At 36.6% G+C, this 15,819-nt stretch overlaps 1 protein-coding gene across 1 annotated transcript in view; it reads right to left on the reverse strand.

Moving 5' to 3' along the window:
* Nucleotides 1-15,819, reverse strand: part of PKHD1 (PKHD1 ciliary IPT domain containing fibrocystin/polyductin) — a 669,991-nt gene that overhangs the window by 260,744 nt on the left and 393,428 nt on the right. Inside the window, exons 51-52 of the mRNA XM_069070581.1 lie at nt 7,902-7,967; nt 2,052-2,180 (exon numbers count right to left, since the gene is read on the reverse strand). Of these exons, the coding sequence (XP_068926682.1) occupies nt 2,052-2,180; nt 7,902-7,967 (195 nt within the window). The remainder of the gene's footprint in view (nt 1-2,051; nt 2,181-7,901; nt 7,968-15,819) is intronic.

Consider the following 15,819-nt stretch of genomic DNA (forward strand, 5'->3'; position numbering starts at 1 on the left):
GTTTCAGAGAAAAGATTTTGACCTGATAGAAGGGGGAAAAACTTACTAACAATTAGAATGTGCAATAGGAGAACTGGTTGCCTCAGGAAGTAGTTAACTTCTGATTATTGGAAGTTTTTGAGTGAAAGTCAAATGGCCAGGATCACCCACTGGCTCATAGACTTAAGAGCTGAAAGGCACATCTGAGACTCTCAAGTCCAGCCTGCTCATTTGACAAATGAGCACAATGAGACCCAGATAGGTTAAATGATTAGGCTAAAGGGAACCAGGCAGAGAGTAGCAGAGTGGAGATTTAGATCCAGCCTCTGTGACTTCGTACCCTACATTTTTGCTTTCCATCTATCATGTTGTTTTCATTGCTTTAGGGGTATTGGGAGATCCATTGTCTTCTTCAAGGAACAGCAAAAAAGCCAATGTCATTGGATGACAGAGTGTGTGTGTGGGGGTGTAAGGTGTAAGAAGACTGGAAAGGTAAGAGGGAGCAAAGTTATGAACAGTTTTAAAAGCGAAACAAAGGATTTCATATTTGATTCTGGAAGGAATAGGGAGCCACTTGAGTCAATTGAAATAGGATGTATATTTTCAGCTGCAGATCAGACTAGATGACTTCTGATCTCCCTCCCTTCCAGTTTTGATATTCTGTGGTTCTCTGGGTCCATTTCCCAGTCCTGTACTGTGACTAAGGCAAACATACCTGGTTTAATGATAACATTGGCATTTATATAACCATTATCAAGTATGCAAAGCACTTTGCAGATTTCACCTCGTTTGTGTCTCTCAAAAATCCTGTCAGGTAGGCACTACAAGTACTCACAGATCAGCCAACTGAGGCTTGGATAGATTAAATAATTGGCCACAGTCACACAACTAATAGGAATCAGAGACAAGATTTAGACTCAGTCTTACTAACTCTAAATCTAGCATTCTATCCACCATGCCAGGCTTCAATACTCTTACTTGCTATTGCAATAGGAAATGAGGTCCTCTAATAGTATATCCCCAAATGATGAGGTTAAAGACCCTGCATCTGGGAATATTGTGATGGCATATAATTGAAGTGTCTCTGAGAGACCTTAGAACATGTACAAACATTGAGTAATTGGTTCTAGTCAGTTAACCATGTGTGGAGGGCCTCTGACTGACTGTGGAGGCATTCAAAAAGGACTGAGTCAGCTTTGGTCTAGTCTTTTTGGCTACTCTGATCTGTTTGACCCCTTCAGTCACAGCAATTAATCAAAGGCAATATTATAATGCTGATTATGGGTTTTATTAATCTACTGTATTTTTCCTGCTCCATTAACATAAATCAAATACATGTTTTCATTTCTTGCAAAATTGTATTTATTATGCTGGTACATTCCATGTTATGGAATGGTATTACATATTATTATGAGGCAGTTATGTGGTTCAGTGGATAGAGTGCTAGATTTGGAGAAAAGACTCTTCCTGTTCTCAGACACTTACTGTGTGACCCTGAACAAGTCACTTAACCCTCTTTGTCTTAGTTTCCTCATATGTGAAATTGGGATAATAACAGCACCAACCTCTCAGAGTTCTTAAAAGGATCAGATGAAATAATAATTGTAAACTTCTTAGTACAGTGCCTGGCATAGAATAAGCAATATATATATATATATATAAATGATAGTTATTATTATTATTATTATTATATGAGGGCAGCTAGGTGGCTCAGTGGATATAATGCCAGGTCTAAAGTCAGGAAGACTCTTTTTGAGTTCAAATCTGGCCCCACACATTTACTAGGTGGGTGACCCTGGGTGAGTCACTTAATGCTGTTGGCCTCAATTTCCTCATCTGCAAAATGAGCTAGAGAAGGAATGGCAAATCACTCTAATATTTTTGCCAAGAAAACCCCAAATGGGGACATGAAGATTCTGACATGACTGAAAAATAACTGAATAAATATTCCATATTATGCTGCAATATACCTTTAAATGAAATCAATATGATCTACCAATAAAATTTAGTGCTCATTTTGAATGTATACAAGGTCATTTTTATTATTAAAAATTCAAAGCTTGTTTACTTACTGGGTAAGATCACAACATCATCACCTGGCGCTGGGGTAGTGTGATTGAATCCACCCCAGCCCTCTTCAACATCTTGCCACGTTGTAGGATGGGACCATTTTAGAATAGTTTCAGGGACAGCAGGTGGAACTACAAAATAAAAGGAACATGACAAAAATCTCAATGCAACTTTTGTTCATTACATTAATTTCCTCCTTTCACCTTATTTTAAGATGTTATTGTTATCACATACACAACTAGTTATGTTTTGAACCAGTATGTTTCAGAAGTGCCTCTTAAAAGACTACCATGGCACAGGGGCTCATCACTTCTCATTTGAACCATTGGAATAGTTTACTAGTTGACTTCCTACCTCAAATCTCCCCAATTCAGCCACTCCTCCACTCAGCTGTCCAAATGATCTTTCTGAAGTACAAGTCCTTAGGGCAGCTAGGTGGCACAGTGAATAGAGCACCAGCCCAGGAGTCAGGAGAACCTGAGTTCAAATCCGGTCTCAGATTCTTGACACACTTACTAGCTGTGTGACCTTGGGCAAGTCACTTAACCCCAATTGCCCTGCCCTCCCCCCCCTCCAAAAAGCAAAAAACAAAAACGAAAAAAAAAAACGTACAAGTCTGACCATGTTATCTACTATTCAGTTGACTCCAGTGGCTCTCTATTCCCTCAAGAATAAAATATAAAATTCTCTGTTTGACTTTTGAAACCATCCATAACCAGGCTTCTTTCTTCCCACCTTTCTTCTTACATCTTACATTCCCCATATATCCTACCATCCAATGATACTGGCCTCCTTGCCATTCCTTGAACAAGACATTCCATCTCCCAGTGTTGGGCCTTTTCACTGGATATCTGCCACGTTTAGAACCTTCCCCCTCCTCATCTCCTCCTCCCAGCTTTCTTGCTTCCTTCAAGTCTCAGCTTAATCCCTACCTGCTACAAGAAGCCTTTCCCATTCCTCATTAAGCTTCATGATTTTCCTCTGATATTATCTCCAGCTCCCCTGGTACGTATCCTGTTTGTGCACACTTGCTTGACCATAGTTTCCCCCTTAGACTATAAGCTTCTTGAGAGTGGGCATGAGTTTTTGCCTTTCTTTTTGTACTCTGCACTAAGCATAGTGCCTGGCACATGTTGGTGATTACAATAATTGATCATCACATCCGTCCTCTTATATAAATATCACCCAGCCTCCAAGCTAGCTCATGCTGTCTTTTGCCTCTTAACTGAACCAGTATAACAGTCCCTCCACTGGATGTCCTCTCTCCAGTAGCTCCTTTCTCCAATTCATCCTCCATGTAGACAGCAAAATGAGCTTCCAACCACATAGGGCTCTTGAATACTCCCTTGTTCAAAATTTTTCATTGACTTCTTCTTACCTCTAGGATATAATCAGAATTCCTCAGTTTGCTATTTAAAAGCATACCACATTCTGGCTCCAACTTAATTTCCAAATATGTTTAATGTTACTCTCCTTCACACACTTTACAATCCAACAAACTAGCCTTTTTCCTATTGTACCTAAACTCAGTAATCTAACTCCAGTTAGAATTCTGCTGCCATCCTCAATTATGGGAATGCAGTTTGTCCTCATGTCTCTGCCTCTTTGATACTTAGTTTATTTTACAACTCATGTCAAGTGCTTTCTATCGAAAGCCTTTCTTGACCACTCCAGTTGCTAGGACATTCTCCTTTCTTAACATACCTTTGTAATAACTTTCCATCATATGTGCTTATCCCAAATAGAATGTAAGGTCCTTCATGATAGAGGCTATTTTGTTCCTGTATTTGCTTGTGGGGAGTCCAGCACAGTGCATGACACCTAATAGGTGTTCAACAAATGCTTGTTGATTGATTCCTGATTCCAAGGGCAACTCTCTAAGTCAAACTGCTTCCCAAAGTAAATAGTGTATGAATTATTATCCCCATTTTATAAAAAAAAAAATTTCCAGAACTTGAAAATCAGAACATCTGGATTCTTTAAATAATGGAAAATTCAGTCTATTTCACAAAAATGTATGCTATATCCCCTATAAAATGGGGATTACCTCATTTTATAGCCAATGAATGCTAACAAAAATTGCTTTTTCATTTATCTATCCCTTGTTGCCTAGTTCCTTATGGACATGGATCTTACTTTACACTATACCAAGGATCCATTTAGATTTCAGGAATGGTCTATAAACTTAGATGGGACAAAAATACATCTTTATTTTCAATTAACCTTGGATTTCTCTCATAACTTTCTACATTTTATTTTATGCCTTTAAAAATATCATTATATGAAAGCGTCCCTAGTTTTCACTAAATTTCAAAATGGGGCACATGAAATGAAAGAAGGTTAAGAATCAATGTACTATACATACCACAATGCTTTGTATAGAATAGGAACTCTATAAATATTTATTAAGTTGAATCCTGCCAGAAAAAGAACACCATCCTCCAAAATGACTCATATATTTCATTCACTCAGAATGGTTTGCTATTATGTTTGTCACTTAATATGATTGGTTAAACAAGTGCTTTATGATTATGAGCTGTTCATTTAAAAAAAATGGAGTAGATTTTCTTTTACTACACTGAATAAGAGAGAATTGACTATGTAGAGATTGTTTGAATCAGATTGCTATGTGGCAAACAGGGAGACATAGAGGTTGTAAAGGCATAGATGGGTTAAGAACTGTTTCATTGAAGGAGACATCTACATTAGTGAAATGGCAGATCCATTTGAGTCTCTGCATAGTGTATACACACACACACACACACACACACACACACACACACACACTGGTCTTTGCATCCCCAGTACCTAGCATAGTATCTGGTATACATATGTATATATGTAATGATGTCCTTCTTTCCAGTTCTAACAGTTTATGATGCATTTATTAGTATTAATTTTACTGATATGGTGTGTACACTCCTATGAAGTAAAATGACTATGAGTGTACAATTTATGAAAAGCATCATACAGAAAGGATAAGTTTCATATACTCCATTTGAATTTCACGGACTAGTGATGACTCTTAATCTTCATTGTCTAAATCCATTTATTAATCTAAAGACCCATAAGTTTCCTTTAACTAAATTGATTTGAAGAGGTAAGGCACATGATAATACAAGAAGGATGCTTTGAAATTGGAGACTAAAGAAGAAAAAAATAAAGATAATAAGGAAGCCCTGAGTTGTCTGATGATCGAATATAGCAAAGCAATAGCCCTGATTCCCCCTCCTTGACTTCGGGCTCTTAATGTAAACCTCTTTGACTGCTATAACTTTGAGTGATTGATAAATTATCTAGCTTCAAGGCAGTGAAATAAATGAGAAGTGTGACTTTATGCAATATTGGTCCTTCTGATTCTTTTGTGGAACCTTCTTAAGTCTAAAGGCAATGAAAAAAGTCTAGGACAGAGACCATCTATGAATACATTTTTTTAAGTCATAAGAAGAGAAATGGAAATTGTTGATCATGAAGATAAGATATAGAGAAGATAAGAACAAAAGGGCCCATTTAATTCACTTGGAAAAGGTTCGATTTAATAATAGGGATGATACTATGTTGGTTCAATAGAAAGCATTGATGGTAAAGTCAAAGCGCCAGCCTTCAAATACTGTCTTATTAGCTGAGTGATCTTGGATAAGTCACTTAACTATCCTAGGCATCAGTTGTTTGCTTGTTTCTTCTCTAAAATTAGGGATTTGAACTAGAGGGTCTCTGAGGTCTCTTCAAGCTCCACTTTTGTGATCTTATGATATTGTGTATACCCATACAGTTATTGCAATATAAAGAAAAAATGTCACATTTCGGATAAAAAGATCTCATCTCTAACTAGATCTAGTGTCAGATGTCAGGAAATTGTAGGAGAGAAAAATATCTTCCTTCTTCTGATTCCCTAGCTGGAAAATCATCAAATTCTTAAAAAAAATTTTTTTTTGCTTTTTTTTTTTGGCGGGGAAAGGTAGGACAATTGGGGTTAAGTGACTTGCCCAAGGTCACATGGCTAGTTTTTTGTGTTAAGTGTCTGAGGTCAAATTTGAACTCAAGTCCTCCTGACTCCAGGGCCAGTGCTCTATTCACTGCACTACCTAGCCACCCCAAATCATCAAATTCTTTAACTTCCTATTTAGTCTCTCTAATTGTTATCTCTTTCCCCTGTTCCTTAAGAGGTTTCCATACATTGGTTCCATGGGAAGCTATTTACCTTCTTGCCTTGCTTTGGCTCTCTGTTCTGGTTTGTCCTTTGAATATGATTCTCTGAGCAAAATATTTCAGCTGGGTTTAGCCATTGATTGGAAAAGAAGATAACCTCATATGGCTATACTATGGGAATAACTGGACTAAAAGCCCCCTCTTGGATCTAGGCTTCTATATCCTTCTTCCATGGCTGCTGCCCCTGCTCTCCAGTTCTGAATCTCAACTCCAAGACAGTTTGTGTTTGGTTCCTAACAGCTGAATGAACTAAACTGAAAGACAGACACACTCAATCAGAGGTTCAAGAGAAACTGGACACCTTGTCCTTGTCCTCAGCCAAGAATAGAATACATTTCCCATGCCTGGGTTGCCAATCACAAACCTTGCTTGGGCCTCTCTTTCCTGGATGTGGAACCTGAGACTCTGTTTTAAAATAATCCCAGTAATAAAAATTGCATAGAGATATATCATTATCAACATATTCTCAATTCCCTCTCCACCCTTCCATTAATTGGCAGGTCATTTCTCAGCATGGCTCATGGAGAAGATGTTACAAATATCATCTGCTTCATTCTTTAGGGAAAATGAAATGGCATCCTATATTAGTCTTCAGAGAAGAGTCTGAAAATCACTGGCCTTGTCCATTTTTATGATATGTTGCATGAATGGAAATCAACCCACCTACAGATAGATTCCAAAGTAGAATTGAAGAACCATTAAAAGTAGACTGAATTCCCATGACATTATTTTATGTAATTCTGGAAATTCCAGCAATGGCTCTAAGGCAGGAGAAAGAAATTAGAGGCATAAAGATAAGGAAAAAGAAGATGAAACTACACCCATTTTCTGATGATATGATGGTTTACATAGAAAATCCTAGGGAATCAGAAAAGAAATTAACTAAGGTTATTTATAGTTTCAGCAAAGATGTAGCCTGACAAATAACCCACCCAAATTAATACATATAATATGCCTATATAATAAAAATTAAATCCAAGAGGCAATAATACAGAGTGAAATCTCATTCAAAATAATTATTAAATGTATAAAATATTTTATAGTCAAAAGCAGATGGAAACTCTTAGAAAGAGGTTTATTACTAATGAAAATTCAGTTTCCTGAACCTGGGGATAAGCAAATGGAACAATGAAAATATTATATAGTACATATGATATATTCAGCCTTTGTAAATTTCACTTTAGTAAATTCTAAGGTATAATTTCCAGTTAAATGTATAATTGTTTAATCTCTTTAGTTGAAATCAGAACCAATACTTCACTGATTTTGAATGACTCTAAGGTTTTCTTCCTAAATGGTTAGGGCTTAGAAGGCCATCTGAAGATGCACATTCTAATTTATGTGAGTCAGTGTCCACATATTATCCATGATATATATGAAAAACATTCATTTGTGCTTTTCCATTCATGCTTCAATATTGCTTCAAAAATTAAACATTTATTTTCTCATAGCTTTATTTGATATCCAGTCACATACATTAAGGCTTACAATGAAATTATACATTAGTCTTACAATGAAATTGATGTTAGATATGGAAATGATACAATTGGTATATGAAGGCTGGGGTCGAGGTGTGGGGACCTGAGAATGCATGTGAATTTTTGAAGGAGAATCCCACTTCTAGCTAATATAACAGAACTTACCTGGAGTTGTTGAAATAACTCCTTCCTTCACCAGGAGGGTAAGCTGAACTTGGTCTTCACCTGAAACTAAATTCAGAGAAGAGGGATATGGTGATGAAACCAATAACCTCAGGAACATACATATAATTTCAGAACATAGCAAATACATGATGAATTCACCATTCTCTCCCTCCTTAACCTCTCTTCCTCTCTCTTTTGAACAACAAGCAAAAACAAACAGACAAGGACAACAGCAACAAAACCTCATTCCATCCCCAATTTTAATCCCTAGTGGTTAATCTAATGATTGGTTCTCAACATTTTCTCTTTATTTTAGCTGAACAAACTAAATTGCCACAGGGTCTTCTAGACAAATAGCCCCAAAACAATAAGAAACCTTTAGCCATATGTTCTTTGAAAAGCCAATGGTGACCAGCAGGGCATGCTACCCATCCTATTATTTTTCTACCAATCAGAAAGGTTTGTTTTTGTGTCTAATGTACCTTCCACCAATGGGAATACAGATCACCCATAAAATATATTCCCTTTACCTTTAACCAAATCATCCTTTCTAATGAAGACTCTTACTTCCTCCTCTACCCCCCTTTCTCCTCATCTTCCAAACCAACCGAGCACATTTAAAAGGCCTGGGGTTCATTAATTTTAAGTGTTCAATAAATTAGTGGAAATAATCAAAAGGCCTGATTCTTTCTGATAATGGCAATTTGATGTCAGTATAAACCAGTAGATTAAGCTGGGAGCATATGCTTCCTTGCCAAGTGAGGCTGCTATAATTAAATAGTGAATGCATCTACAAGGTGCTCTCACGCCTGATTAATTAGTAATCAGGTGCTCAGTCTTCAACAACACCTTGTCTCTCATTGGTTAATTACATCTCTACCTTGTCAGAAGCCATGGGAACCAGGACCTAACATTTATGAAGGTGCCAGGGTTATTGGAGCAAGGCCAGGCAGAAGACCCATGTCCACCTCTGTAACCTCAAACCTTTCCCTCCACTAGAGCATGAAACATGGAGAAAACTGCTTTCAAATTCTAATACGTGGACTTTTGAACATTAAAGCCAAGAAAAAATTAATGTTGCTCCTTGGGCCAGAAGAGATCCATAGTGAGGCTGCCTGTGGTCCCTACCATATTATCTTCAACTCTCCTTCATCTTCTTTTCATTGTTTCCATTTTAAATAGCTCTATTTAAATGGAAAAGTATTATATGTCTATGTATTCATATATATACATATATATGAAATATCTAATATTTTTATATGCATATGTATATATATACCTATACATATGCATGTGGATAGATAGATAGGTAGATGGATAGATAGATAGATAGATAGATAGATAGATAGATAGATAGATAGATATGTAAAATAAGTTTCTAAGATTAGGTTACCTTGTTTTTCAAATGTCTCTTCCATACTCTAAGCTTATTTCTACCTAAAAGTCTTTACTGTACTTTCCTCATGGAATGCTTACCCCCCATTTCTATTCCCATTCAAATCCTGTTAGTCTTTCTGGGCCTAGGTCTAGTTCCTTCTTCTTCATGAAGCCTCTCTCAAGTAGAAGACAGGAAAGTATAGTCAGCAAAGACCTGTGTTCCAGTCCCAACCTTGTTAATTGCTCTGACCTTGCAAGTCACTTAACTACTTCTCTAGGAAAGTTTCCTTCTTTGTATTATAGACATATTAATAATGTCTATCATCTTATGTTCTAGTTTTATGTGTGAAAATTCTTTGAAAACTATAATCATTATACAAATATAGGGTATTCAGATCAAAATTATACACATATATACCCACAATACACTGATATGTGTGTATAACATATTTTTCAGAACAACTCGAAGCTCTTTACAAACATCAAGGAGAGAATGTATGTATGAATGAAGAAAAAATCATTTTCTTAAAATAAAAAAAGAGAAATGAAGATACTCACAAAGATCACTTTGAGAGGAGTGATAGCATAAAGCTTAATCCAGTGATCTTTCCAATAGATCATCCTTTCAGATAATCACCTGTCTCATCATGGAGCCAAGTTCCAAAAGAAGCTGCCTGGTCATTACTCCTATCTCTGCCATGTTCCTTTGTGTGGCTATTGTGACTCTCCTCATCTGGGTGTATGTAACACTTTCCTTAGCCCTTGATAAACACATTAAGTGTCACACAGGTCTAGAAGAGACCTGTTCACTAGCCTGATCATTGTAAAACTACTATGACAGCAAGTTGACCCTCACATCCTGGATTCAGAGCTGTTTCTTTTATACAATCTGAAAAATCCAATGTGATTCTGAAATGAGTAAAGGGAAGAGAAATAGGGTGAAAAGGAAGAGAATTCCTTCTTCTTGTATCTCTTTTATCTCTTCCTCTGAAAACCAGTTATGGAGTTCAAGAAGAGGTCAATTAAAATGCCCATTCTTCCTAGTCGATTTTTCCTAAAGTGAATTCCCTAAATCCCAACAGTGGTCAAGAACCAAGCAAAGGTCAAAAATAGGACTCCCAAGAAATTCTCCTGCATAATCACAGGAAAGTCTGGTGGCCACCGGCATCACATGCTTTTGCAAGCAACTCAGTCAGCTCAACTAAGGTTTAGAAAGAGCTTTGAACCTACAAATAATGTATGCCCTTTACAATTTGGGAAGAGAATGAAAATCAGGGACTAAAGGTACTGACTACAGGGGGAAAGTTTAAAGGATTATACATGCTTTGTGATATGTATATGTTTTCTGAGTGCTTATGATTTTTGATTTTGTATTTGTAATGTGAGAACAGTTAATCTACCTTGTTTATAAAAAGAGCCCCAATGTAGTTGATCCATCCCACAGACTGTAAGAAGATCTATTCCTCAAAAAATAAAAGTATATTTCTGTGCCAATTAGGGGCCTAATTGCTCTTAGGAGTTCTATATAAACTAAGCCAAAGGTAAACATAGACTTCCAGAATGTTGTGGGTTTGGGATGGGAAGGAAACATGCCATGAGAACAGTCTCTAGGAGCAGGTTAGGAATAAAGGTGCTCAATTAGAAAGTGATTAAAAGGCTATATGTAGGTAAAAATACTACATGGTCCTCCTTAGGGAAGTGAAAAAAAAAGGAAATATATCTAGGTTCCTTCAATTTAAGTCCTATCCTGCCATTTTGGAAGACGAAAAATCTTTATGGGTTTATCCTTCTAACTCTGACACAGAGATTTCTACTTTTTAACTGTAATGTACTCCCCCTTCCGTATGTCAACAGTTTGACCATGAAAAAGGCAGTTAAATAACTTTAGTGTAAGGAAAAATTATGAAAGCAATTTGTGAAGAAGCAGTTTCTCAGATAAAATGAGGAGAGACATACCAATTGAAATACATAAGAATGGAAACATTCCCCCAATAAATACATGGTCAAATGATGTGAATAACTGCTTCCCCAAAGGATATGAAGATACTTATAAAGATCACTTTAAGAGGAGTGATATGAAAGAACTCAATCCAGTGATCTTTTCAATAGATCAGCCTTTTAGATGATTATCTGTCTAGTCAGGTAAGGCAAGTTCCAACAGCAAGCTGATCCTCACATCCCAGATTCAGAACCAGGAGGACACTGTACACAGTAATGTCAATGTTCTAAGAATGATCAACTGTGAAAGACTTAACCAGTCTGATTAAGAAAATGATCCAACGCAATTCCAAAAGGACCTATGCTCTCCCCCTCCAGGAAGAGGGAACTGATAAACTCTAAAGATTGAAGCATACTTTTTTTTTTTAATTTTCCTTATTTTTCTTGCGGTTTTTTGTCTTTTTTTTTTACAACATGGCTAATATGGAAATACGTTTTGCACGACTTCACATATATAATCAGCATCAAATTGCTTACCATCTCAAGGAGAGGGGAGGAGGGAATGGGAAGGAGAGAATTAGGAACTCGAAAAATTTTTTTAAAAGCATGAAAAAACTTTACATGTACTTGGTAAATGAAATAAATATATTTCAAAAAATATTAGAAATCTTTTTTTAAAGTCTACAAGAATGAAAAGAAAAGCAGCTTTGAAAGATTTGAGGCCTTGGAACAAAGCAATTACCAAACATGACTGCATGTTTCCTACTTGACACAGAAGTGATTGGCCAGAGATGAAGAATGATACAAACATTTTAAGACAGGACTAAGGTATGCATTGGTTTTATTTGATGATACTTACTTGTTACAAGTCAGAGTTTTTTGGTTTTTGTTTTTTCAAGAGATGGAGGATAGTGACAGTGTCAAGTAACACTAAAAGGAAAGAATATCAATTAAGCATTTAGAAGAATGCCAAAGGGAACTAGAGATTCAGGGGAAGACAGATTATCAGGATAGCTTGGAAACACATGTTGAACATTTTTATATGCTATCAAAAAGGAAATAAGCTGAATGTCATGGAGCTTCATGGTTTCATAAGAAATTTTCTTTTTCTCTTTTTATATATGTTAACACATTCATGTTTATCAACTTCAAAATTTTTTTGTAAAATAGAAAAAAATTAAAAGATGTTCCAAGCCTGATTATTATATAATTCTGTGATGCTCAGGCACTATCTAGCCTTCCCTCCTCTCTTTTAACTCCAGGAAAAGTGATGGAAGACATAGATAGGAATGATAGTGCCTGAACTCAGCCTACAAGTCAAGACCTACTCCATCAACTCTGATCACAAGCCTCTATTTGACTCCACCTGGTTAGTTTCTTCAGGAAGTCAATAATAAATATTAATAACGTGCTTATAGGCTTAGACTACTTTTCCTTTTAAATATATTTTTATTTATGTTCTTAACTATTTCCCAACTATGGAGAAAATAACTTTCATTTTTTCAAAGTCTTGAGTTCCAAATTCTCTCTCTTCCTCCCCTTCTGTGTGCCTTGAGTAGGCAAGTAATATATTGATTAAAACTTGTGAAGTTAGGCTACTCTTCTTGCCCTACCCTCTTTGCCTCACACGTGGGGTAGGATAGAATAGTTAGGTGCTCTCTCTAAAAAGTAAAGTCTAGGGGTGAGGGGTGGGAAATAGATATAAAAAATGTACTCTTCTGGATTTTGTGATTCAAGAGTCATTCAAAACCAACAGTTTGCCCATGAGCACAAGTTGTAATCACTAAACAATCAGGGTAGGAAATATTAAGGTACAGAACAATGGAGTGGAATGAGCTAATTACTCCCTTATTGTTAGAAAGTAAAATAAAAGGGGCAGCCAGGAGGCTCAGCCAGTTAGAGCACAGGCTCCAGTGTCGGGATGACCTGGATCAAATCCGGGCTCAGATACTCAGCACCACACCCAGAAATAACTGGCCGTGTAACCTTGAGCAAGTTATTTAACCCCGATTGCTTAAAAAAAAGTAGAATAAAAATGAAAACTTAATTAAGAAGTCCATCAATCAATACAAAGTTTGTGCTATATATTGAATTTGTTACATTCTCAAGGGAAAAGCAAGCTACACATAATAGAGTTTTTAGGTTATTATTTGTATTTTTGACTAAGGAGTATTTTTATTAATCTGTTCTTCCCACTACCCTTTTCCCCAAATTTATTTTAAAAAATCCCTCAGTACTTATCTTCATAGTCTAGCAAAATAAATTCTCATATTAACCAGGTCCAAAAATGATTGTCTCTTTTCTATTTTAAATTCATCTCCTCTCTGTCAGGAGGTCGGGTGATTTGTTTCCTTTTCATTCTTCTGGACTCCTAGTTTATCATTGAGTTGACTAGAGATCTAAAGTCTTTCAAGGTTGTTTTGTTCTCTAATTTTTTTTTATCATTGTATTAATTGTTCGACTACTTCTACTCACTTGACTATATCAGAGTAGGAATAACTTGTAGATGAATGTAATGGAATGTTATTATGCCATAATACATGATGAAATGGACAATTTCAGAGAAAACTGGGAAGACCTTTAAGAACAGATTGCAACTGATATACATGCGATATAGAAATCATGACCTCACCTAGCTGAGTAGTCTGCTCAAGACTGCTTTACATTTGGCACTTTCCAGAAAAGGATTATTCTCCCAAATTATGCAAAATGGAAACTGTTTCAATGGTAGCTGAAGAAATGACATCTATCTTCTCCATTGTGGTATCCATGTGGTATCACCTGATACCACATCCTGATATCAATGTATATACATTGACACATGAGATGTGGGGTGTTGCTTCCCTTCTAGTTATAGCTGAAGTGTTTCTGTGGCAAGGGCACTCTTGAAGAAGGGGGAGACAAAGATCCTCATTAAAAAGGGTCTTACAAATGGGTCTTATACAATCTTATAAATGGAGAAAAACATAGTTAGCCTAAATTTTAGCCATGACAATTTCATATGGAATAAAAGCTTTCATAAGCTATTGGGGACTGTTTTCCATATTAATGAGATTAATTAAATTAATTAATGATATTTCATATGTGTCTCCTATGTATTCCTATGAAATCTCATTTATTCTAATTAAATAAAATGTTGAAAATTTCATTAATTTTATTTCTTGAAAATACACAGTTAATGAGATTTCCCATGTGTCCAGACTTTAGGGACACTGGTAGATTTCATTGTAAGCAATGTCAATGACCCTTCTAAATAATAACTCCTCACCTCTTTCCTCATCATTCCTCCTCCCTAAAGGTTTCATTTTGTGTAATAAGAGAGGCCGAAGAGACTGTGCCATACAAAAATTGAAGGAATTAAGTCTACTTAGACTGAAGAAGCGATAATACGGGAAGTGCACAGCTGTCTTTGAGCATTGAGGGCAAAGACAATGTCTCTGCCTTTCTTCCTATCCCCATTACTTAGCACAGTGCTTGACACAGAGTAAGCATTTAATACATGCTTGCTGACTGACTGATTTAAAGGTTTACTATACAGAAGTGAACTAGACTTGTTTCACTTCAGCTCAGAAGGCAGAACTAGAAACAATAGAAAATCTACTAGAATAGGTAGATGGAAGTAGATTTTGATGTAACATAAGGAAAGGTTTCCTAATGATTAGTGCTATCTTAATGTGGATTGGGTTACCTTGGAAAGGAATAGGCTCTCTCTTGTTAGAAGACAGAGGATCACAGAACCAAAGCCAGAAGGGACCCCAAGGGTCATCTAATCTGGCTTCTTCATTTTACAAAGGAAAGTGAAGTCCAATGAGGCTGTGACTCACCCAAAGTCACAAAGGTAGTGTCAGACTTGGGATTTAAACAGGCTCTCCATTTCCACAGTCGGTACTCTTCTTACTGAACCAAGAACAGGAACTGGATGACCACTTGTTAAAGAAGAGTCATCTGACCTTCCTTTAAAATGACCACTGACATCCCTTCCAATTCTGTGATTGTCTCATTAGATTTTGCAAGTCTTTCCCAATGGAAGATGGCAAATAAGATTAAAGGATGCATTTCAAGAGCAAGGAAAAACAAAGTTGGACTTGTAGGCATGGGAGGGTGAAGGGATGAATCTCTCTCTCTCTGTCTCTCTCTCTCACACACACACACACACACACATACACACACACACAGCAGGAACTCTGGAGTCCTTGGAACAGAAAGATCCTTCAGTCTACATTTAAAGCCCTCTGTTCTCAGTTCTCAGAAAACATACATGTGACCGAAGTAACAAATTCAGAGTATTACAAAGGAAGGAAAACAGGGGAAAGTATTAAGATGAGAAGAAAGTCACAAGCTAAACTAACCATAGCTAATGGTGAAACTTCCCATGATGCTCAGAAAAAGGGGGAACAAGGACACTGCTAGAAAATAACAAAAAGAGTGAGGTATTCTCTCTTCTACAATGCTTGAAACATAGTAAGCACTTAATGATTTTCATTCATTCTTCCAGTCTTGCAACTCTCTCTTTACATGCTAATTACAGAATGGGATACCCACATAAACCATGTTTTTTCAATATAGTCTTATCCCCACCCCACCCTCATGCCTACATTCCATT

This window comes from Petaurus breviceps, unplaced genomic scaffold (assembly GCF_028583685.1).
Source record: "Petaurus breviceps papuanus isolate PSGF00001 unplaced genomic scaffold, PetGlider_PUasm1.0 90822, whole genome shotgun sequence".
NCBI classification, from domain to species: domain Eukaryota; kingdom Metazoa; phylum Chordata; class Mammalia; order Diprotodontia; family Petauridae; genus Petaurus; species Petaurus breviceps.